Source organism: Aplidium turbinatum, chromosome 9 (assembly GCF_918807975.1).
Source record: "Aplidium turbinatum chromosome 9, kaAplTurb1.1, whole genome shotgun sequence".
NCBI classification, from domain to species: domain Eukaryota; kingdom Metazoa; phylum Chordata; class Ascidiacea; order Aplousobranchia; family Polyclinidae; genus Aplidium; species Aplidium turbinatum.
Genome location: NC_137480.1, coordinates 27183064 through 27206458, shown reverse-complemented (window position 1 = coordinate 27206458; position 23395 = coordinate 27183064). Strand labels below are relative to the sequence as shown.

At 37.1% G+C, this 23395-nt stretch overlaps 3 protein-coding genes across 3 annotated transcripts; all 3 read left to right on the top strand.

Annotated features, from left to right (window-relative positions):
* Positions 1-1384: 1384 nt before the first annotated feature.
* Positions 1385-22482, top strand: LOC145776901 (uncharacterized). Its single transcript, XM_082588120.1, has 4 exons — positions 1385-1532; positions 19355-19516; positions 20247-20391; positions 21614-22482. The coding sequence occupies exons 1-3, from the start codon at positions 1385-1387 to the stop codon at positions 20387-20389; spliced, it is 453 nt and encodes a 150-aa protein (XP_082444246.1). The 3' UTR covers positions 20390-20391; positions 21614-22482.
* On the top strand, positions 5151-9869 carry LOC145777335 (uncharacterized). Its single transcript, XM_082588693.1, has 4 exons — positions 5151-5536; positions 6213-6541; positions 7099-7233; positions 7618-9869. The coding sequence occupies exons 1-4, from the start codon at positions 5259-5261 to the stop codon at positions 8655-8657; spliced, it is 1782 nt and encodes a 593-aa protein (XP_082444819.1). The 5' UTR covers positions 5151-5258; the 3' UTR covers positions 8658-9869.
* LOC145777416 (coadhesin-like) lies at positions 11498-13527 on the top strand. Its single transcript, XM_082588783.1, has 4 exons — positions 11498-11571; positions 11768-12747; positions 12992-13054; positions 13409-13527. The coding sequence occupies exons 1-4, from the start codon at positions 11498-11500 to the stop codon at positions 13525-13527; spliced, it is 1236 nt and encodes a 411-aa protein (XP_082444909.1).
* Positions 22483-23395: the final 913 nt, after the last annotated feature.

Sequence of the window (23395 nt, the reverse complement as noted above, 5' to 3'; positions counted from 1 at the left end):
TTTTTCCATTTTGTTTAATTTTTTAACTTTTACCACCAGTAGCCTAAACAATTTAATAAGTCTCAAGGGAGAATTTATATCATTCCTAACTTTTTTCCGGCATGGTCGTCATCCCTCATCATGTAATGATGAGAGATTTTCTTCAACAGGTGTATATTTAAACAATAAATGAATTTTGAATTTAGGTACTGGAAAAACTTGATATACTGTATTTGTAGGCTAATTGTTTTTTAGTTTTACGTGCAACTACACGGAAATAGTAAAAATCCTCTCATAGATCACTTCTCTGGATATCAAACCTCAATCGTCTTAGGCTGCAGTGTGATGTGCAGTCTAACCATAGAAAGAGCTCAACACCTGCTCTCCTGGGCCACATTGAAACGGGCTTTTGCCTGAGGATGGGTTTCTTTTATGTCCGGTTTTCTTTCTCCATCCTATTATTATTATTATTATGACTGCTCATCCACATCAATATTGGAACTGGCAAATTCAATCCACAACACTTTTCATTAGGCTGTCATTCATTACTACATGTGTGCTTCTCTCTGTTTTTGTTTTATTTTTTGCTATTTGTTTTTTGGGTTTTGTGGCCGTGCTAACTACTGATATATAGCCTACTACATAATTTTTCATTCAGGCACGTTTTAAACCTTTCAAGGTTTTGCCACCTTTTCCCGTTTGTTAACGTGCTGGTAGGTTTATATCGATTTTTGTAGTTAGTATATTTTTCGTCCCGGACGCGTTAATGACAAAAAATAAAATCATTGATTGATTGATGATTGATTCTCCAGTATATATTGATTATGCCTGCAACATTTCATGTTATGCTGACAAGAAATAAATGAATACCAGTTGAAAACATCAAAAAATGACTTTTAAACAAAACAACATTTGAAAAACACCCTTTAAAACACAAGCTACATTACTCACAAATATCACTGTAACTCTTGACACACAAAGACATTGAATGGAGTCAAAATTTAACTATATTCAGAATCCTGATGAAATTTACTGCTTTTTACGTACAAAAAATTTATTGTTTTGAAAAAAAATTATTTCTATTAGGAGTGTTCTCTTAAATGAAGTAGATGGGAAGGCAAGGAAGCCAATCGTGTCCACATTCAGGCATACAATTAAGTGTCCTGCCAAAGGCATAGCCACGTGGTCTTGAATGATATCGAACCGGGACCTTTCGAACTTTTCTACCATTGCTCTCACCACTCGGCCAAGCAGCTTATCAGCAGACTAAAAGCATCGACTAAGGTCAAAAATTGAATTGAGTGTTCAAACTGATTCTTTCTGAGAGACTTTTGTAACTAACTGCCACAACAAAATTAGACTCTTCACAGAATAGTTTGTGACAATTGTGTTAAAGTGAATCGCGATGGATTCCAAGAAGACTGCTGCCATTGTTCTTTCCTTCCTAGCATTCCTACTTGCGCTGGTCGGCACCTTCGCTCCTGGATGGATTTCATCTGGCGATGAATTTACAGGATTCTTTGAAGGTTGCTTCAGTGGCACATGTGTATCAAGTGAGGCGATATGAAATGAAAACAAACTAAATATCATTGATTTGATGCCTTCAAAGGCGGTGTGGCCTTTACAGTTGGAATTTTTACTTTGTCAGATAATGTTTAAAATTAGGAAGTGGCTACAGTTACTGCGCCGTAAATACAGCCGTTCCATGCCTTTTTTTTAATCGTTTCGTCGCTTTTACTGCGCATGCGCGCTGGTGCGTATTTTTCTTCTTTCTCGAAATAACAAATGAAAAAAAGTGCATATATAACTTCTAAATTCAACCACTTTTGCCAAGTGAATCTGTGGCGTGAGATCTTTGTCTGGCTCGTAGCCTACTCCCAAAGGATATGAGTTCCATGCCACCAAGAAGTGTTTTTTTTTTAAGCTAAATTCTAACCCGAAGTGACTCAATCGTTAGGCTACGCATTTTTGTGGCCGTTCAGTTTAGTTTGTTTTTAGTTCTGACCATCACAATGAAAAAACAGTATATGACAAACATAGCAGAGTAAGGTAGAAGCGACAAAACGCGGACGTTATAGGCTAGCGTGCATGATACCAAAGCAGGACAATCAGTTCAAAATATGGCACGGTCGTAACACCTTTAATAAAATTTTTATAAATTGAGAACAAAGAGAAAAAAAAGGCTAATGAGTTTTTTTCTTTGACAATTAATATGAGTAAAAAAAAGATTCTAAATTCATAAAAGTTTTAGGTGTTACGACAGTAATTTTCAAGTTATTTTCAACAGTATTTTCACAGTAATTTTCAAGTTAAAATAGACGTGATGAAAATAATAAGTGAAACCTAGAATTCAGTCATTATATTTTGCATAGTTTTTGCTAAGGTAGGCTAAGCACTGCTTTCCTTGCTTTCCCTCACCGATCGTCACTGCACAATAAGATCTTTTTATCTTAATTTATAAATACACTACAGCACAGTAGACCATGTTATTCTTAGACGAGGTAACAAAAATTCCTATGAGTTTGCATGGTTTTGCAAATTCTAGATTTAACGGTTTAGCGTCAGTCTACTTTTGAGCAAGCCAACAACGCTTTTCTGCTAAAAAATTAAGAAATAACCGAAGTCGCCACAAATCGCTCTGAATTACAAATGCTCATGCTTTGTGTGGAAAATAGCTTTAGTTTATTATACTTCCATGGGCACTTATTGTCTTACGCAAAGGACATAAGATGATGACTGACAAACAGTCAAACGCATTAACAATAAATTCTAAAACTACGATGCATTTTGTATAATTTCTAAGGTATATAATATACTTTTGTATCCTATACTACAAAAAGTTAGAGAGTTAAGGCACTTAAATTATTTGATTACCTATGGTTCTAGTAAAGATAAAAATTAATAGTCATTTCGTTTTGAGCAAGGCTGTGGAGCCGGGTGAAAAATATACGACTTCGAATTCTTGATTCATAATTGGCTGTCCGACTCCGACTCCAGCTCCGGCTGCGGCTTTGATGAAATTTTGAGGGTTGCCAGATTATTCTAAATTTTTGTCTTATTTAATTTTTTTAAATTATTGAAGGTGTGATCAAAATTGAAACAGCTACTTTTTCCAAGACTAACAAGAACAAACACTTCTATTTTCTGATGAAGTTTTTGAGCACAATGCGGACAACAAAAAACAATAGTTTGAAAAAAATTGTAGGCTAAACAAAGTTTTATTGTTCATCGTTTTGTTTCATGCCGGAGTAGGAATCGACTTTTTTTAACGACTCCAGGGATACCAAAACAGTACGGGATGCGCAACTACGCCCCTAGTGATCATTTTTGACGCCAACTGACGGTACACTCACACATGGCAGTGATGAGTGATCAGTGATGGCACATTTGCACAGTAGCCTACTCAGCACTAGCAGTCAGTGACCACAGGAAATCAATAGTCTACGGTTATCGGTGATTAACCTGATCTGTGGGCTACTGTATATTTTAGTTAAATTGTAAGGCCAATTTACAGAGACATTGCAGCCCGTGAGTAGAAATATATTTTAATGTTACAATTGGTTTATAACTAAGGGTGTTCACTGTGTGGTTAGTGTTAAAATCAGTATTATTCAAGAAGGAGTAGATTACCTGACTCTAACTGACTATTTTATGCATGAAGCCTAACCCTTTCTAAAAGTTACTGATAAGTGGCACATGAAAACAGATGTGTAGTGGTGTCAGGCCTAACTGTCCAATTTTGCAAAGAGACATTGAGGTTAATCTGGTATTAAAAAATGATTGCCTACTGTATTTTAATCATTATGTAATACTGTAGGCCTATATACTATAGCCTAACTAACCAAATATAGAGCTTTGCAAAAGGGTGCAACCTATTTCGTCCCTTGAACACTTCGTACCCCGATTTCAGAGGACGAAATCAGAGTACGAATTGTTCAGGGACGAAATAGGTTGCATTCTTTGCAAAACACATTTATGTTATGTGCTGTAGAATAGAAATTATTAATGCTATTTATTAACCAAAACATACAATTTTGCAACATTACAATTTTGCTTACCCTATTGTACGGTACGGTAACTCCCTAAAACAGTAATTCTGTTTATTTATAGCTTTTCTACTTGTACAATATTACAGTTCAAGGTGAAATTCTGCTCCAGTATTATAAGATTTTTTATGCAATATGGGATACTATTGTTGTGCTCCAGGGTGCAAAGTTGGTAATCGTGCGTTTAAAAGAACTGGGGAAAAAGTTTCAATGTTTCGATTTCCAGCAGATCCTGAATTGCGTAAGGCTTGGATTAGAGCTATATCCAGGGAAATTTTAACTGTGACACCACACACAAGAATTTGTGGTAAGCATTTCTACGGAGATGATTTTGAAACAACATCAATCGATAGCCACTTAGATCGCCAACAACGCAGAGAGTCTGCGAAACTTAATCAGCCACGGTTGAAGCCATCAGCTGTGCCTCGCATTTTTGCTGGCCTGCCTCACTATCTGACAAAACCGGCTCCAGTAAAGCGCTCAACTTCTGCTGCAACTGCCACAGAAAGACTGAAAAAAGACAAAGCTAAACTTCAAGATCAAAATGAAGAATTTCTGTTGCAAGACTCTTGTTGTGATTTGGGTTCTTTAAAAGATAAACTCAATGAAGTGGTTATTCCTTCTGGATATATCAAATTGTTAAAAGAATCTTCTTTGGAATTCCACTTTATAACATATAACAATGGCAGCCACATTTCTCCTCAGTTAATGGCATCTTTGGTGGTAGGGGAAACTTTAGATGTGCATGCATTTGTATGTTCTATTTCTGTGCCACAAGAAACATTTCAGCATCTGATGAGCTCCGATTCATTAAGCAAAGTATCAGAGCTTTGCAATATTCTGGCATTCTGCAAAAACCTTATAGAATCACCAAGTGGTAACAATAGTAAGACTTTTGCCAAGTCGGCTGTTGCAGCCCTTGAGCAATGCAAAGCAAACCTGGAAGAAAACGAAAGCCAAGATGAAGGTTTACCCCTAATTCAATTTGTGTCCGAGCAACTTCAGTTGTTGTACATAGATAAAAATGGCCGACGGTATTCACCCAGGTTACTAACCATGTTGTTTCTGTGGCAGCTCACTAGCAACTCACTATACAAAAAGCTTAGTGAGTTTTTTATACTGCCATCAGTCAGAAGACTTCAGCAAGTTTCGAGTGATTGTAATGTAGAGACTAAATCTATAGATTTGCAATACCTGAAGCAACGAACTGTCGACTTATCTGAAGGAGAAAAAATGGTAACCTTGCTTATTGATGAGGTATACACTGCACAAAGGGTTGAATATTGCAATGGCGCTTTCATTGGATTAACAGAGGAAGGCCAACGAGCGAAAACCGTGTTGACATTTATGGTGCAATCAGTATGTAAAAAATATAAAGATGTTGTGTGCCTGGTGCCAATTGAAAAGATAAGTACACAGCTGCTTCGAACCTTCTTTAACAAAGTGATGCAATCTCTAGATGAAATTTTCTTTGTTGTTGCTATATCTGTTGACAATCATGTGTGCAATAGGTAAGCTTATAATATGCTTGATGACAACTATCTATAGCAAATTTAATAGGATTACAGGGTGTTTCAAAAATTTAACACCATTAACCTTTAATATGTATTAAAATCAAGGTTGTGAAAAATCCTATGTTTATGGGTTTTTTTACAACAATGATTTCAATACATTTCAAAGGTAAATGGTGTCAGATTTTTTTAAACACCCTGTCACGTATTATATTTTAATCCTATTTCAATATTGTTTTTCACAACCCGTCCATAAAACAGAATTTTTAAAAATGTGAAAATAGAAGAAATGCTGTTCAGAATTGTTGTTAAACCTTGATTATCACTTTATAATAACATGCTAAAGCATTAGGCTATTGTTTTCACATTCAATCAAAGTCCAACCGGTTTTATGATATCTGAAAATTTTTTGCAAAAAAATTGGACTGCAAATGGTTAAAATGTAATAGTTTTTATACAAACAATTTCTGCACTAAAGTCCCAATATGGAGAAAAGTTACAAGTTTATTGCAAACTGTTTTTCGCCAGTTTTTTTTTTTGGCTGACAAAACTGAAACAACCTCGATTGAAAGAAGTGGTGTCACGTTTTTTGAAACATCTTGTCTATTGAATGAAACTGGTTTAATATTACATGCTAAAATTTATGTGTGATTTATAATGGGTTATGCATTTTCAGGAAGTTGTTTATGGATTTATGTGGAAGCAATAAGCTCTCAAACAGCATTGCACACCCTTCAAGGAATGGAGAGCGTTTATTTCTCTTGTTTGACTTCACCCACAACTTTAAAAACATTTTTAACAATTTTGTGAATAAGAAGCGATTCCACATTCCTCATATTTCTGGTGCTGAACATATTTTGGGAGAGCAATGCACAGCTGAATTTGCACATATAAAGCGCTTGTACACTCTTGAAGAGCATAAACCTCTGAAAGTAGCATTTGCACTGAAGAAGGCATCACTTAACCCAAGCAATATTGCCCGCACCTCACCTCTACACGCTTTAAGTAAGTACAGTAGCTTTTGTAAGCAGGGCTCAAATGAAGATCCTCCCCGGTCTTTTGGAGTGATGATGATCGCCCCTACAAAGGTTGACTCAAACTTAACTTCCCTCTCCCCCAGAAAATGGTCACGGGATCTTCAGTTGATCCTTCAACCCTATGCAGGCTACATTTTCACATTATTTAGTCATCTAACTTGTTTTAGTTTGTATAAGAAAATTACATTATATATTTATTGTATCATAAAACAATGAAAACTATTAATACTACAAAAAGTGCTCAATGCCAAGCAAAAAGGCAAAGCAGAGCGAATTAAATCAAATATAGTTATTATTATTTGAAGCCTTTACAAATTGTTTCACCTATCGGATCATCAGAAGGTCTTATTCGAATAGATTCTATTTGAATAAGACCTTCTGATGATCCGATAGGTGAAACAATTTGTAAAGGCTTCAAATAATAATAACTATATTTGATTTATTGTATCATATATATATAATCCAGAAATTGATTGCAGCAGTTGCAATTCATATATATATATAATTTTGGTTTTTCACTTGCAGGTGTGTTTAGTGAATCCACCGTAAATGGACTTCTTATGTATGCTGACACCAATCCGGGCTTTAAGGAAACTGCCAAATTTCTCCAATTCATCTGCAATGTTTGGAAGGTGATGTCTGTCAAAACACCATTCAAAGGTATATTTTCCAAGTGTGATTAATATTTTTAAATATAGCCAGTCGTTACGGCACGTCGGCACAGGTTACTAGTTTTCTCTGGGCATATTTTCTGTACAGTTTATGCACAACTTTTTAGAAAGCTGCACAAAGATTTTTTGCAATTGAAGTAAAACATTTGGATTTTTTCCTAGAATTTTATTACTTTTTTGTACAAATGACCTAGTTGTTACTTACAGAGTAAGTTTAGAAGCTCATTGAAAAATCAATCTGATTATGTTTTGAATTTTGAGACTAAAAGATGCAAAAATGCACACGGCCTTGCACTTGGTATACAGGGAACCTTTACTTTAAAACTCTAACCAGCCTTCACTATTTTTAACAACTTTTATATATATATTTCAGGCATGGCAAAAAATGATGAGATGTGCATGCCAATGAAGTTCACTTCAACGGAAGAAGAAAAACCTGCAAATTTACGCTTTCTTAAGTCAGCAAAGGATATTTTAGTGAAATGGCAGCAATCCGGCACTTCTGGGCTTACAGACCAAACATTCCTAGCATGCATTCAAACCATGTCTGCAATGCCTGAACTTGCTCAATACTTGCACGACAAGATTGGATTGAAGTATGTGTTACCGGGAAAATTTACCTCTGATCCAATCGAAGGCCGTTTCGGGTGGTACCGCCAGGTTAGTGGAGGAAACTTTTTTATGTCCATAAAGCAACTGCTTGAGGCAGAAAAGAAAATACGCAAGTTGAGTTTGCTTCAACAACATGGCATACTGGCTGCATCCAAATTATGTTCGCTTGACTCTATTTCTCTGGGAAGCGGAAAGCTTATTAATGCAGACAGCTCCATTGTTTCTTGGCTCGAAAGGTTTTTCTCAGAGGTAACACTTGATGATTTGTCGGAGACAGATGCAAATGTGGCATATTTTGTGAGTGGCTACATTGCAAGAAGTATATCCCGAAGACGACGGTGTTCGCCCTGTAAAGTTCTGTTGGTAAAAAGTGATGACTGCCCAGCCCCAACATGTGAATCTGAAGAGCATGTGAAATTGTTTGAAATTGCCAATCGAGGTGGTCTGTCTGTCCCAACAGAATTTTGTTTTTCTGCAACAACATTGGCTGTTCACTATTACAGTGCAGTGATATCTGATTATAATGCAAAAGAGAAGTTGTGGACTGCACCAAACCAGCGCTCCGTGTTTATACGAGCCCTGAAAAAGATAGTGGAGGCGTCGAACGTTTACAGAGGTGCATTCAAACAGATGTGTTCTGCAGGCCACTCAAATTTCGAACTTATTCTTCAAACAGCATTTAATTGTTTTGCTAAAAATGAGTTGAAACGTTTTAATGCACCTGGACGTGAGGAACCAGAGAAAACGGCCCGGAAAGTACGAAAACTTACCAGTGGCAGTGGTACAAAAACTGCATCATGACTTACATTAATTAGAAATTTAGGAAAGCCACGGACCCTTTAGCCCCCCTGCTACGTCTATGGTTATTTTACCGGTACTAGTTGTAATGTATTGGAACCGCACCGTTGCACTCTTAATTTTGTGTGGGAATTCGCCCTTGCCAGTGTCCCGCGTTTTGCTTTACGCGCTTTTCATGAGAGCAAGTCTTTTAGGCGCAGACAGTTAGGCGCCAGTCAAATAGGCGCGCACACTGTGGTCTGTGGCGTCTGGATATTTAGGTGCGGAGCACTGTGGCGCCCGTTCATTTAGGTGCTATTCCTAGTAAAGTCTGCAGATTGTATCAGCTTGGCATGTAGGGCAATGCTTTTCACACAAAATGTTGTATTGAACAGAAAAACATAATGTTTTTTAATGCGCGTGTTCGGCACTTATTTGTTGTTAGTCCAGGTTTGCGGCGGCGAAAGCTTTATCAATAAATTATTCAAGTTTGCGAACATAACTGAGTTCACTTTTAGTGAGTCAAATAATAACTACCGGTACACTAAACATCAGTAAAAAATATACCGTAGTCTATATTCAAGCGGGTGGTAGGCTTGAGTGAAGAGTAGCCTAACTTAGTTTTCCATCAAAACCCCGACTAGGTTTAATAACGAGCAAAGTCGCACCATTATGCTTGCAACTTGTAGGCAGGGTTCATAATGCTCTATGGAAATGTATTATTATTCATGTTGTAAAGCGTTGTCTCATACGTAGCCTACTCGCAATACGACCAGTCGACCAATCCATCCCGAGTAAAAGTAATTGCGAAAGATAACAGATTAAGTAAAGTTCCATCTGGCTGCAACCTGTGTTCAGGATGCATTGCAAATGTCCTGTGGAGATGTGCTAACACCAAGAGTAGTAGAGCGTTGTCTGGCACCTCATCTCCACACGCGCATTAACAAAACAACATATGTTTCTAACCAATGTAACATTATATGTGAAAAGCATTGCCCTACATGCCAAGCTGATACAATCTGCAAACTTTACTAGGAATAGCACCTAAATGAACGGGCGCCACAGTGCTCCGCACCTAAATATCCAGACGCCTAACTGTCTGCGCCTAAAAGACGTGGACCCCTTTTCATGACGTCATAATTGGTCGCCTTTAGGCTTTCTTGACAGTGTTGTGCTATTTCTTCTTACATTCTGACATTTATTACATTATTACAATTATAAGTTCAATCGACTTAGTGTCGGAGTCATGTTGTAGTTGTCGAAGTCTGTGCAACATTACATGGTGTCAGAGATGGATTCGATGCAAGCAACAAAGTCAGAGATGAATTTCCAACAAGGAAATGTTGCAGATAATTTTAAAAAGTGGAGGCAGATGGTCGAGTTAACGTTCAAATTTGCGAATTTTTGTGATAGTAGGAAAACTAATCACCGAACGTCTAGGCCATTATACCCGCAGTCAAATCTAGAAGAATGCAGCTACTTGTTGCTGCTGATGAAAACGCTATTGCTGATGAAAGCGTTGCTGCTGATAAAAATGTTATTGCTGATAAAAGCGTTGCTGCTGATGAAAACGTTATTGCTGAATGCTGATGAAAACGTTGCTGTAGATGATTTTAACGACGAGCCCAATGTGCCATGTAAAAATAATATGCCAGCACCGTGTACTACCCGTTCTGGCCGGATAGTGAAGCCGCCTGATAGATATGGTGTTTGTGTAACTTGAATCGTTTTGTATGTATAGTGATACGTGGAGATTTCGTGTTGTGCATCATGCATACAATGTAGACTTGTGCTGTTATCGGAGTTTGCACAACGAGAGTATACGAACTATAAGTTTAATGCTTGCTGTTCACTTTGAGTCACTGGAAAATTGTGTAGTAAACGTGACATCGTTATTGCATCTGCAGTTAATAGTGTACTCCACTCCATAATTTTAATCTGTTTGTGTATCGATAGATAGTTCCTTTCTTTCTTCAGACAAAGGGGAATGTAATGTATTGGAACCGCACCGTTGCACTCATAATTGTGTGTGGGAATTCGCCCTTACCAGTGTCTCGCATTTTACTTTGCGCGCTTTTCATGACGTCATAATTGGTCGCCTTTAGGCTTCCTTGACAGTGTTGCACCATTCTTTTTACATTCTGACATTTATTACGTTATTATAATTATAAGTTCAATCGACTTAGTGTCGGAGTCATGTTGTAGTTGTCGAAGTCTGTGTAACATTACACTAGCAAGCTCCTACTTATTCCTTGTTGTTTGCAATTAATTTTGACAAAGTACTTGAAAAGATAGAAATCGTTTGAATTTGCATAACGTTAGAAATAACTAATTTATTTGGTCGATATGCGTTGTATTTAATGTGCTGGCGTTATTTTATCATAGAACTTTACATATTTCTTGATTTTACAATTGTTTTTTAACAACGTAACTGAAGATGCAAGTCGTTTACACATGCGAAACGTTGGAAATAAAACAGAGAAGATGTCAGTCACTTGTATATTGCAAAACGTTAATCATCATTGTGCTTATATGGTAACTGCAGGCTTTGCAAATAGCTTAGAAAAGCAATGGCTTTTATTGCGACAACGTCGTACCTTCAGTTGGCGCCTCGTATTTGTAGTTTCGCATCCCTGAATGTTTAGGTATCCCTGAACGACTCTGACACCAAATACGCCACAATCTCTACAACTCAAACACCACAGCACTGGTTTTGCTGCTATTGTGATAGCACTGTCCATTGCTAATTATGCAGAAGATAGTTAGAAGGAGCAAACCGACATTAAAGTATCGCGTAAGCTCATCTCATTAATTTGGTGTGTCAATAAGTGTCTTGCCAATGCAGAACCGCGTGTTTTAAAGCGATGTCAAGCCAACATCGTCTCGAGCGTTGCACAGAGACCCTCTCAACTAGCAGCGATGACAAGGGGTCTACTAAGTATTTTAGGACAAGAGCCTACAATCTATCCAAGGGGTCGCAAAGCTTGAAAAAGCACCGTGCATTCTTCGGATATCGTGAGATTTTCTTAAGTGTCTTAAGTTTGGGTCTGAGAATGTAATTAGTACCGGGCCCAAATTGTTCTTTCAACTCTCAGCTTTTCAGACTTTGCGATATTATATTTTGATTTAAACAGGCGGAGGCGCTGCAGTCGAGTTGATTGTCAGTGGAGAAGTTGGAGAAGCTATGGATCTTGTTCAGCTATATGTGGAGGAGGCAGCCAATCAAGATCACGATCAGTAGCCAGAGCAGCAAGTTGTGGAGGTTCTGGATGTTCAGGCTCTTCTAGTTCGTCTCGATCTTGTAACACACAATGCTGTCTTGTAAATTGTCTATGGAGTTCTTGGAGCAGTTATGGTTCATGTTCAGCGTCATGTGGAGGCGGAACTGAAAGGAAGTCACGATTTGTAGTAAGAAGTGCAAGATGTAGAGGTTCGTGCAGTGGTTCTTCTACTATATCTCGATCTTGTAGTACACAATGCTGTCCAGTGAATTGCAGATGGGCAGCTTGGGGCAGTTATGGTACGTGTTCTGCCACATGTGGAGGAGGAACTCAAAGCAGGTCACGATCTGTAGTAACAAGTGCAAGATGTGGAGGTTCGTGCAGTGGTTCTTCTATTTCACGTCGATCTTGCAACTCACAATGCTGTCCAGTGAATTGCAAATGGGAATCTTGGAGTAACTACGGTACATGTTCAGCTACATGTGGAGGTGGAACTCAAACAAGATCGAGGAGTGTTGCTTTAAAAGATAGTTGTGGTGGTTCTAAGTGTACAAGACAAGCTCAAGAGTCAAGAAATTGCAATACAAGATGTTGTCCTGTGGATTGTCGATGGGGATCATGGAGTGCTTTTACTTCCTGTTCAGCAACATGTGGAGGTGGAGAAATGGAAAGATCAAGAACCATACAAACTGCTGCCACGTGCGGTGGAGAGAATTGTGTAGGTGAAGATGCAGAAACAGAAACTTGCAATGACCAAAAATGTCCTATTGATTGTTCTTGGTCTGAATGGACTGCATGGGAAGAATGTTCTGTGACTTGTGGAGGGGGGTCACAATCACGAGGAAGAACGATTGACGTTCGAGAACAATATGGAGGAAAAACGTGTTTTGGAAGTAATACGGAAATCAGGTGAATATTTGCAAATGTTTGATTTCATTGTAAAATGTTTTTTTGATACAGTAGGTTTGTTGATTTCTTTTTTTTGAAACTATCAGGAAAGGTCATAGTGGTCATTAGAGGTGTTGTGTTTCTTATCACTGAACTTCGATCGTGTTTTGTTGACTTAAAAAATTGAATATTTTTTGTGTAGAACTGTAAGAGTGAAAATTATTAACTAACAGCAACTTTTGTTTACAGAACATGTAGCGATGTTTGTTGTCCTGTGGATTGCGAATTTTCTCAGTGGTCGAAATGGGAAAGGTAAATTAAAAATGTGTTTAGTCAATGTCTGAAGAAGGCATTATGCATTCCGTTTGTTTTACATGAGAGGTCTTAAGCCACATTAGCAAAATTAAAGGGCCTGGTGCTAAATTAGCGCCACCGGGGAAAAATAATATTAGTGTTTAGACATAAAACTAATATAACCTTAAGATTTTTTCAAGTTTTAGAAAGAAAAATGTCTCTTTTTCGTTTGCCAGGTCACCGGGAAAACACCACGGCTTTACAATAAAAGAAATCAATATTGTTTTGACTTTAAATTAAACTGGTTTCAGATGTTTTGTATAAAATGCAACAACATTACAAACAAGCTACTTTACTTTTATTATGTTGTAGTTGTAGCAAATCGTGTGGTGATGGAAGTCAATCCAGACAACGTCGAATTACAACAGACGCTTCATGTGGCGGAAATATTTGCAGAGGAGAAACGGTGGAAGCTCAAGATTGCAACCTAAGATGCTGTCCAGGTTTGGCCATTTCAGCGATAGTTGTTCTTTATTTGTTCCAATTTTCACATTTGAAGACCTGAGTTGTAAAACTACTTCAAGTCACATTTTGCTAAAATTTAATTATTACCAAAAATATGTTGCAAGATGGTTAATATATGTCCCGCGCAAAATTTCATTTATAAAACGGCTTAATTTCGCTATTACACGATATGGGTTTTGCATAGAAAGAAGAGATTAAAAAACGTTTAAAGAACTTTAACTTGTTTTATCTCAAAAGTCGTTTTTGGACAATAGTTCTTCAACTCAAGTCTTCTTATAATTTACGTCAAACGACCAACAGTTCTTCCAGTAAAATTTTCTACTAGGCACCTTTGCAAAGATTTGTATAAATTGACAAAAACTGTTTGTTGTTGAGGGAATTATTAAAGCACAAAATTTCTTATTTAGTTGATTGCGAAATGACTCAATGGACGGAATGGTCTAATTGTTCATCTAGTTGTGGACCAAACGGCATCGAGACACGATCGCGCTCCATTGCTGTGTCCCCCAAATGTGACGGATCACTTTGTCCAGAAAATACTGAAGAAGAAAAACCTTGCAACAGAATTTGTCAACAAAATTTGCAACAAAATTTACGACCGTGCCATATTTTAAACTGATTGTCCAGCTTTGGTATCATGCACGCTATAACGTCCGCGTTTTGTCGCTTCTACCTTTTTCTAAACCTCTGCTATGTTTGTCATATACTGTTTTTTCGTTGTGATGGTCAGAACTAAAAACAAACTAAACTGAACGGCCACAAAAATGCGTAGCCTAACGATTGAGTCACTTCGGGTTAGAATTTAGCTTAAAAAAAGAAACACTTCTTGGTGGTATCGAACTCATATCCTTGAGAATAAGAGCCAGACAAAGATCGCACGCGCCAGACAAAAATCGCACGCGCCACAGATTCACTTGACAAAAGCGGTTGAATTTAGAAGTTATATAAGCTATGCACTTTTTTTCATTTGTTCTTTCGAGAAAGAAGAAAAATACGCACCAGCGCGCATGCGCAGTAAAAGCGACGTAAAGATTAAAAAAAGGCATAAAACGGCTGTATTTACGGCGCCGCAAATGTAGCCACTTCCTTAAAATTATCACTTGTATTTTTAGTAGCCTACGAGTTTGCAGTGTTACAGAATAAGTTGATATAAAAAAATTTCAAGTCAATTAACATAGGCTACCCTAAAAAGATCATGATAGTTAAGATCATCATCATCATCATCATCATGTGCCTGCTCCGAGCCGAAGGTTGGCTGCCATTTGCTTCCACACGTCACGTTCTTGCGCTACTCTTTTTGTTTCTTCGATGCTTGACAAGTCAACCTTCTGTTTTTTATCATCTCTCCAAGTTCGTCTCCTTCTTACCCTGTGTCTCTTTCTTCCCACTATCCTTCAATAGCCAACTAATGATCACAAATCATATCAAAGGATATCTCATCTTAAACCACAAGTGAAATCATCACATCAGTGCGACCTGGAGTCCGGATGTTGCCAAGACAGATTGTATGATAGACCAACCCCTCCGTCATCGCTACCAATGCTACATGTTACACAAATGCACACAGAGAGGTCCAAATACTAAATTTCAACATCTTCAATTACATTTTGATGCGCTGGATCATACTCAACAGACAGCAGCGTCAAACCAAATTAAACATTAAACAACGACACACTGACAACACTATTCGTCATAGCACATGACTAGGGAACTGTGTTCCCAAAGCTAGCGTAATTCGCTATTACCACAGCGAACTCGCAGCATCAGGCTAAAACAGGTCGTTAATATCTACATTGTGAAGTAAGCAATGTATGTCTGGTTTTCGGCGTCACGCAAACAACTAAATTCATAGACAACATTGGAAGAAAGAGCAAAGGGGGTAGGCAAATTCAGTTGAAATTATTGGTGAAATTTAAACATTTTATACACAGGATAAATGTCACGTGAAAAATTCTTTTTTACAAGTTCAGCTAGATTTTTCGCAAACCTTGCTGAATTTTTTCCTAAAAAGGATATACTAATAAAATAACTATAGAATCTACTTCTTCAGCCGTGTCTTTTGGTTCATCAGCCATGAAGTGTTTCAGACTTTATTGAAAAAAGGAGAAGGATATCCATATAAACAAAACATGATTTTTAATTTCTTGATTTCTTTCTGAAACAACTGATTATCAGAACACATCAAACGAGCACGAGATAAAAGACACAAGATTAACCCTATCTGGTATTCGTATCAAAGACACGCGAAAAGCACGAGACGTGGCCGTTTGGCCACGCCCTGATTAATGGCTTATAACTCAGCCGCTAAATATCGCACATTTGAGAAAATTGGCATGCACATAGTCAAATGCTTTTATTTTATATTGTAATTATTTGTTTTCGAAATAAATGCTTAGTTTGTGTATTCTGAAAACATATGTTGCAAACAAGCTCTAAAAACGCGAATTTTGCTGGCATTTAGTCATTTTATGTCCGATTTTCTTCGTTCGAATTTTAATTTTGATGATTTGTGAGCATTCAAAAAATACTTTGAAACAAATTATTTTTTCCTATAATAAATGCAGTATTTTTCATATTCATACTACATCAAGCGGTTTTGAGGTTATTGTGATGAATTGCTTCTCCACATGTGGTCATGGCTGCTTAGCATCGTAGTATCTCTCATGACAAATCAAGATGAATGAAAGCATAAAATAGTTGTAGCGATCCCAGCCAGCAAATCATTTTTTTTACATTGATTCAACGTTGGCAGATTGATTTTCTGGTTGAAATAACTCTGGTTTATCACATTCTTTCCCAGCCAGCAAAATTGGTCCTTTTTCCATTTATTTAACGTCTTCAGAGGTCGAATCTTTGTTGAAAGTGGTTGATTTACTGGCTGGGTTAGAAGTATAGGTAGGCTAACACGATTTCCAGTCAGCTGTTTTGTCAGGCGTTTCTTTTGATAGAGTGTAGCTTTCATTTTAACCTGCCAAAATGTTTTAGAATCAAAAGAAAAAAAAACTTCTTTTTGATAATTTTCAATGTAGCTAAACGTTGAAACGATATAAAAGTCAACTTTTCTGCCTTTTCTGCCTGCTTTTTGCTAAATTTCCCAGACAGCAAAACCCGTCATTTTTCAGACGTTGAATCAATGTAAAAATGACGGGTTTGTCTGTCTGGGTTGTTTAACTTGAGTCTAGCAATGTCGAGACAATGTAAGAAAAGTTAATTTTACTTTTCAAGATTCAAAATGAAATGTACCACAATTCTGGATCAACACACGTCGAATGATTAGTGGGTTATGAAAAATCAGTTTAGCGAAACACAATGCTCGCTGTTCTGTCGTGAGCAGTCAGGCAGTGCTGACGCCAGGAAGATCGCTCCTTCTCAACTGTACATCATGTCATGAATGGCAATAACATACATAATTTCAACATGTGCTTTGTGCAAAAAGGCATGTTGCATTTGAAGCTACGATGAGGAATTTTGCCGAGATTATTTCTTTTTTTTGAATAATCTGTTCCTCTGATGTCGTCTACACATATGGTACAAAACGCTTTGTGGATGGCTGTGGTTGATGATTTGGTTGTGATTAGCTCAATTTTTCTTTTCAGAAGTAGCAAATTGTAAATACTAAACTAAAGTAACGGATCATTCCTAGTTGTCAAAGTTTGCTTTTCATGTTATGAACACGTCTTATCTTTGTAAAAACTGGTCAACTTTACTTGCCTTCCAATGACGCAACAAAAACTGCCTGAATTGAGCTAAAACGATAAATTGTACTATGAGTCCCATTGCGTTTCGTTCTTAGTTTTAATGTGTGATTGATGACTTGATTCGCGGTTGACTGCGGCCACTGTGTATACAATAGTAAAAGCGATGAGTCATTTCGATGCCGATTGCCAAAATCTAGGAATTTAAACAAAATTTCTGAACAACCTGTGACAAAATGGTTATTGTGAACCACTTAGTGTTCCAAAAATAATCAAATTAGGTTTAAACGATGCTCAAATGATAAAAACTAAAAGTCAAGAAATATCAGCGTTTTAAAAAAATTCCTTCTATGTAAAATTTCAAAACTAGTGAAGGGCATGGCCATTTGACCACGTCTGATAACAGGTCGAGTTAAACCAGATTTCTCCTTGTCATAGATCGTTATAATTTAAAAGCAAGCCAGTGTTGGTAGGTTTTCGCCAAATCCAGGTGTCAAACGAATTGTGTTTAATTTCCATTCAAAAATATTATCGACATAACGTAAAATTTCAGTTTGAGATAAAATCACGATAACATTCAAATATTTTTTTCTCTTTGTTTCCTCTTGTGTGTGTTCTAATTGTTGTCGCATGCTTGTAGTTTACACCTCATGTGATCTGTTTCCCACCGTATAATTTACTTGTAATCATTCCTGTATCATTTGTTCAGTTTGTGCTTTTCAGTCCGGAGTGTCGTTACAGTTGTAGTGCAAAATCAGATTTATCTTATAATTTTCATTTTATGTATATTGCAAATTTGTAATTCCTGATGAGGTCACAAGTACGTGTCAAAAACGTTTAAGTTTATTTTATTTTAATTACTGTATGTTATGCTTTTTGTGTAATACATTATGTTGATTTGTTTTGTCTGTCTATCGTTCAACAAAACGAAATCTCTACCAAAGCTTCTTCGCAACCAAAACACGGCTTTCTGTCCAAGTCGCGAAAAAAGCAGACAAACTGTTGATCATTTGATGTTAGATTGTCGATGAACTCCACTACCGGTGGTTTCAACACAGTTTACCAATGCTAAGATATTTTTAAAAACTGGATAAAAGACAACGAGCTTCAAGTGTGAAAACGCCAAACGAAATTCTACTACTAACTTATTGCTAATGAGAAATTGTACTTGGCTATAAGCAAAATTTTCTTTTTCTTTTGAGTCTTTGAACCGGAGATTGCACGATGTAAACATTCCAATTTGTCGATGCTCGTTTTTTGCCTAATGTTTACAAAAAAGAAAAAATAGATCAAGAAATTAGCATAGATCAACATCAACAATCAGCTGCTTCCAGTGCACTGTCTTCATATTACGGTCATGACTTGCTAATTGTTACATCAGGGGTTCCCAACCTGGAGGCCATGGCTCCCTAGTGGGCCATGAACCTTTTTCAAGGAAACATGAAAATATTTGAAAAATAATAATTTTTTTAATTTATCATCTCTTAAGTCCACTCCAACACTATATAACAAAAAAAATAAATTAAAATTTAATAAAAACACTAGTAGGCTACATTTTGCCCAAATCTTCATGAAATAAACAAGTTTTTTTTAATTAAAATGACGTTTCTTAATTTTTTCAAAAGGTGAAAAAATAGGGGGGGCCATTGATTTTTCAAAACTTTTAAAAGGGGCAGTGGCGTAGCTAGGGGGGGGGGCGGACCCCCCCTGGCGGCAAGTCCGGGGGCAGAAATTTCAGACTACGATTTTTGATTATAATCTGATAAAAAGCGCATTTCATTTTCACATGCTTTTTTCTTGAAGAGGCGGAAAAATCTGAATCCGCCCCGGGTGGCACATTCCGGTACATTCTCTAGCTACGCCATTGAAAGGGGGCCACGGTTTAAAAAAGGTTGGTAACCCCTGTGTTACATTATCACTCCACATTATGTTAGACGTAATATTTGTCTTTGAAGAAATCAAATAGATGTTTGATTGGCGCAGTAAATACTAACTGTCATTTGCAACATCTTGTGATGCATTTGCTTATTAACATAAGAAGAACATATCATGGTTTGTAAAATTTCTTCCTATTCAAATCTGTATGTTTTCTTTTCAGCAACTGCTTTTTTGACTTTGTCCAGTGGAACGGAAGCCAGCGGCGCTTTCATGATCATCGGGACGTTTGTTCTTCTTGCTGGATTCATTCTCGTCTTGTTGGGAGGAAAGAACTCAGATTCCTTCAAGCTTAAAAATGGAGGAATAGTCACGGTGATTGGAGGTAGCCACAAAATGAGAAAGCTCACTTCCTTCAGTTTCTTGGAATTGTGTGCAATCTTTCTGTTTGTAAACATCTTTCTAAACCTGATGCCCCCTTGAGCGATTAACAACAAAAATAAAAGCGACGTCTTAAAGAAAGAGCGTCTTAAAACTACAGTATCAACCTTTAATTCTAATTATCGAAATAAACAAAATTGTTGTTAAATTTTGTGACTGTATTTTTTCCGAACTAAAGTTGTGTAGAAGAAGTAGCTCACATCAAGTAGCGTTGGTTCGATTCTCGGGGTGTGCGCTTGAGCAACAAAGACTGTTTCCTATTCAACGGCACTTAGATGGAATAATTCACTGACAACTACACTTGAACAACAAACGGAAACTTCACTCTGTCAAACGTGGTGATAGAGCCTGAGTCAATGGTTCGAAGCCTCTACAAGTAGCCTATGCTGAACTTACCAGGAATACGTTTTTCGATTCATTGTGTAGATCAGTTATTTTCAATGTAGATGTTATTGCAAAATCAGTTATTTTCGTTACTTGAGAAGAGCTAACTTGAGTATGGACGAAAACGTTCGTAGTTCGTAGTTTATAGTTTTATGTTCACTCTAATGTTTGATGTGAAATGCTGTGCGTTTGGTTGGTTTTATCTGTCTATGGTTACCGGGAATAATCCACCAAAAGCTTTTTCAGTCTAAGGATAAAGATTTTCTCAATCAATCAATGTTATGGTTAAGGAGTTGCAGTTCTTATTGGAGTAGCTGTCTTTGCTGGGATCTTTCCTAGGGCTTCTTTCAGCTTCAGTTTTGGGTTTGCCTGGATGTCTGCATTCTTCGGGATTGCTGGTGGCGCTCTCGCCATCAGGACAGCCAACGAATAAAGGTGACGATTGTGATGTCATAGTGTGTCATAAGAAAGATAAATTTAAGGTAGCTTACCTAAACTATATTATCTTTAATCCTTACCCAGACTGCAAATCAGTCGTTTTAACATTGACTCAACGTATGCAGACGTAGAATCAATGTAATAAAGGTTTATTTGTTGTCTGGGCAGAGAGTCATCTGCATAAAAAGCTTTATGAAGTTGTTTCAAATTGTTTCATATTCTACGTCGAAGAATCTGAAGTGGGTTGAAACAATTAAAAATACTCTAGATTTTAAGAGTTTGGTAAACTGTTGGTTTAGCTCAAAACATATCTTTGTATTGTGCAAATCAACCAAGTGTAGCGATAGACATAATTATGTCTTTCAGCCATTGGGCTGGCCTCGGTAGCATCGCCGAGGCCACAGACCACGTCGTCCGCCACTAATGCCAGCGCTCGATGGCCACATTGGTGATTGAACGTCTCATGATTCACCTGGCGATACAGAATATGACAACAAATTGCTCGCTGCTAGTACAGCTTGGTGCTCACACCCAAGAGCTGACTCTCGTTTTCTACTTGTTCTGTGTTTGGATCTACCCAGACACCTATGAACTGTGCCTGACATAAACTGAAGAAATTGACGAAGATCTCTGCAAGCAAACTTAGTGGGATTTACTTGTTGGGAAGTGAAGGAAAATACATTTCTTCCATTGATTTGTATGCGCTGGGTCAGTGCACTTGGAAAAGAACAAATTACAATGCACAGTTTTACCCGTACCATACCAAACAGCAATATCCGTCATTTTACATTGATTCAACGTCTGCAGACGGATTTTTTTGTCTGTGATTGTTGGTTTTGCTAATTTATTTTGAAATGAAGTTCCTTAAGACGTGGGCCTCCCCTAGCCGCTGGGTAGACTACTCACAATCACCCATTGGCTACATTAATCGCCCACCCCTGACCCAGCCCTTTCAGCAAAGCTTTCAAAAGAAATTCATCATGGACAGAAGGATTTGGAAGTAGCCGATAATGTGATTGGTTATTGGCTGCAGTGATGCAACAATCACAATCACAAACATTCCAAGCTCAGAGGCAAATTGTGTGATATTTTATTTCAATTTCGTGCAGGATAATTTTATACAATTTTACCAAAAACAATTAGAAGTACTGCTTCTAAATAAAATGTCAAAAATTAAAAAAAAACTACTTTTCCGATAGTTCATCATGATCTTTTTCAGGTGTAGTTCGTCCTCCGATGAAAGAGAAAAGATTATGCATGACTGACTATTATGACGTCACAGAGCATCACTGATGATAAGACCTTTCAAGGAAGAAAAATTAACAAATAACTCGAACATCTTCCAAACGCATGATCTCTTCGAATAAACTTCCATACTTTAAAGACCATGCCTTTGAAATGCCAAGTAGGCCTAACATTGAAGCCTCGCACTAACAAACAAGTATTTGTTCAAACTAACACACGATCTTCTCTCATTCGTTTACAATCGGGCGGTTACTTTCTTATCAGGTGGGATTTGACCATCGAAGTTTTCGGCAAGGACTAAAAACGCTGCAAAATAATCGAATATTTGAATGTTTGTAAAACTAAAACTGATTGAAGTTTATTGTCAAAACAATTTTGAAATAAATGTTTAAACTAATTTCCGTACCTTGATGTTGATATTTGTCGTCACGAAAATTCGTGAATGATTTTGAAATAAATAAGTTGTAGTTTACATATAGGCTAACCTTAAAGTAAGTAATTTAAAGTATAGACAAACAAAACAAAGTAACTTTAGCGAGTTTAACATTTTTATTACAAAGAAATATAACAATTTTGGTAAAGAGGTCACTTTCTTCAACCACAGACATATACAACCAAGCAACCACACGGCATTTAACATAATCCATTAAAATTGAACATAAACTATAAGCGAAAACCAACCAATACCAACTTCCTTCTCAATTTTAATGCTGTATGTCCTTCTACCTACAAATCTGGATTAATTAAATGCCTGCTCAAGCGAGCACAAGATGTTTGCTCTAATTTTGATAATTTTAATATTGAAGTCAATCGTTTACGGTCTTATTTTATTGCGAGCAACTACCCCACATGGTTTTTCAATAAGGTGCTGAGGGGGTTTTTGGATTCACGTTCTACGCACTCTCAAGCGGACGAATGTGAATGGAAAAACTTTCTTACAGTTCCCTTTGTGGGTAAAGCATCGAGACGCTTTGTCAGTAATATGTCAAGTTTTATCAAAATGAAGTTCAACGTGGATATTGTTCCTGTGTATAAAACGTTCAAAGTTGGCTATTATTTTCAGCTTGAATCTAGGACTCCCTCCTACTTGTGTTGAAATGTCGTGTACAAGTTCACTTGTTCGCATGACGCGAATCGTACATACATCGGTATATCTACGCGGCATTTGGCCACGAGAGTGAGGGAGCACTTAGATTTAACTAATTTAAACAAGCAAAGTGCCATTAAAGATCACATATTCGATTGCCAAACCTGTTCAAATAACAAACCATCCTTGGAGTGGTTTATAATTATGCGTAAATATTTCACCGAATTCGACACTAAAATCCACGAGGCTTTGCTAATAAAATTATACAATCCTTGCCTCAATACACAGTTGTTTGCCTCAGGCGCTTCTTATTTATTCAACGTCTTTTCTTGATGCGTCATATGATGCGTCTTTGCCTCGTGTAATTGAAACGCCATGTGATGTGCCTTTCTCCTATGCTCTGCCGTTTCATTTTGCATATCGTTTTTAAATTCAGTGTTTGGATCAGTTATTCATTTTCAGTGTAGATATGATAAGCAGTTATTTTTTTGTTACTTGATAAGGGCTAACGTGAGTATAGCCGAAAACGTTTGTAGCTTATAGTTTATGTTCAATTTTAATGGATTATGTTAAGAAATATAACATAATTAAAATTACAGATTTAAGTAATTCCTGATGAGGACACATGTACCTGTCGAAAACATTCGAGTTGATTTTTTAATTATGTTA

Bases quoted from the DNA above. Each gene is read 5' to 3' on its own strand.
- LOC145776901 (XM_082588120.1), top strand. From the start codon at position 1,385: ATGGATTCCAAGAAGACTGCTGCCATTGTTCTTTCCTTCCTAGCATTC. The intron at 1,533-19,354 runs GTGAGGCGATAT...TTTTCTTTTCAG, and splicing joins CAGTGGCACATGTGTATCAA to CAACTGCTTTTTTGACTTTG. The intron at 19,517-20,246 runs GTAGCCACAAAA...GTTATGGTTAAG, and splicing joins AATAGTCACGGTGATTGGAG to GAGTTGCAGTTCTTATTGGA.
- LOC145777335 (XM_082588693.1), top strand. From the start codon at position 5,259: ATGGTAACCTTGCTTATTGATGAGGTATACACTGCACAAAGGGTTGAA. The intron at 6,542-7,098 runs GTAAGTACAGTA...TTTCACTTGCAG, and splicing joins CTCACCTCTACACGCTTTAA to GTGTGTTTAGTGAATCCACC. The intron at 7,234-7,617 runs GTATATTTTCCA...TATATATTTCAG, and splicing joins TGTCAAAACACCATTCAAAG to GCATGGCAAAAAATGATGAG.
- LOC145777416 (XM_082588783.1), top strand. From the start codon at position 11,498: ATGTCAAGCCAACATCGTCTCGAGCGTTGCACAGAGACCCTCTCAACT. The intron at 11,572-11,767 runs GTATTTTAGGAC...TGATTTAAACAG, and splicing joins GATGACAAGGGGTCTACTAA to GCGGAGGCGCTGCAGTCGAG. The intron at 12,748-12,991 runs GTAATACGGAAA...TTTTGTTTACAG, and splicing joins AGGAAAAACGTGTTTTGGAA to AACATGTAGCGATGTTTGTT.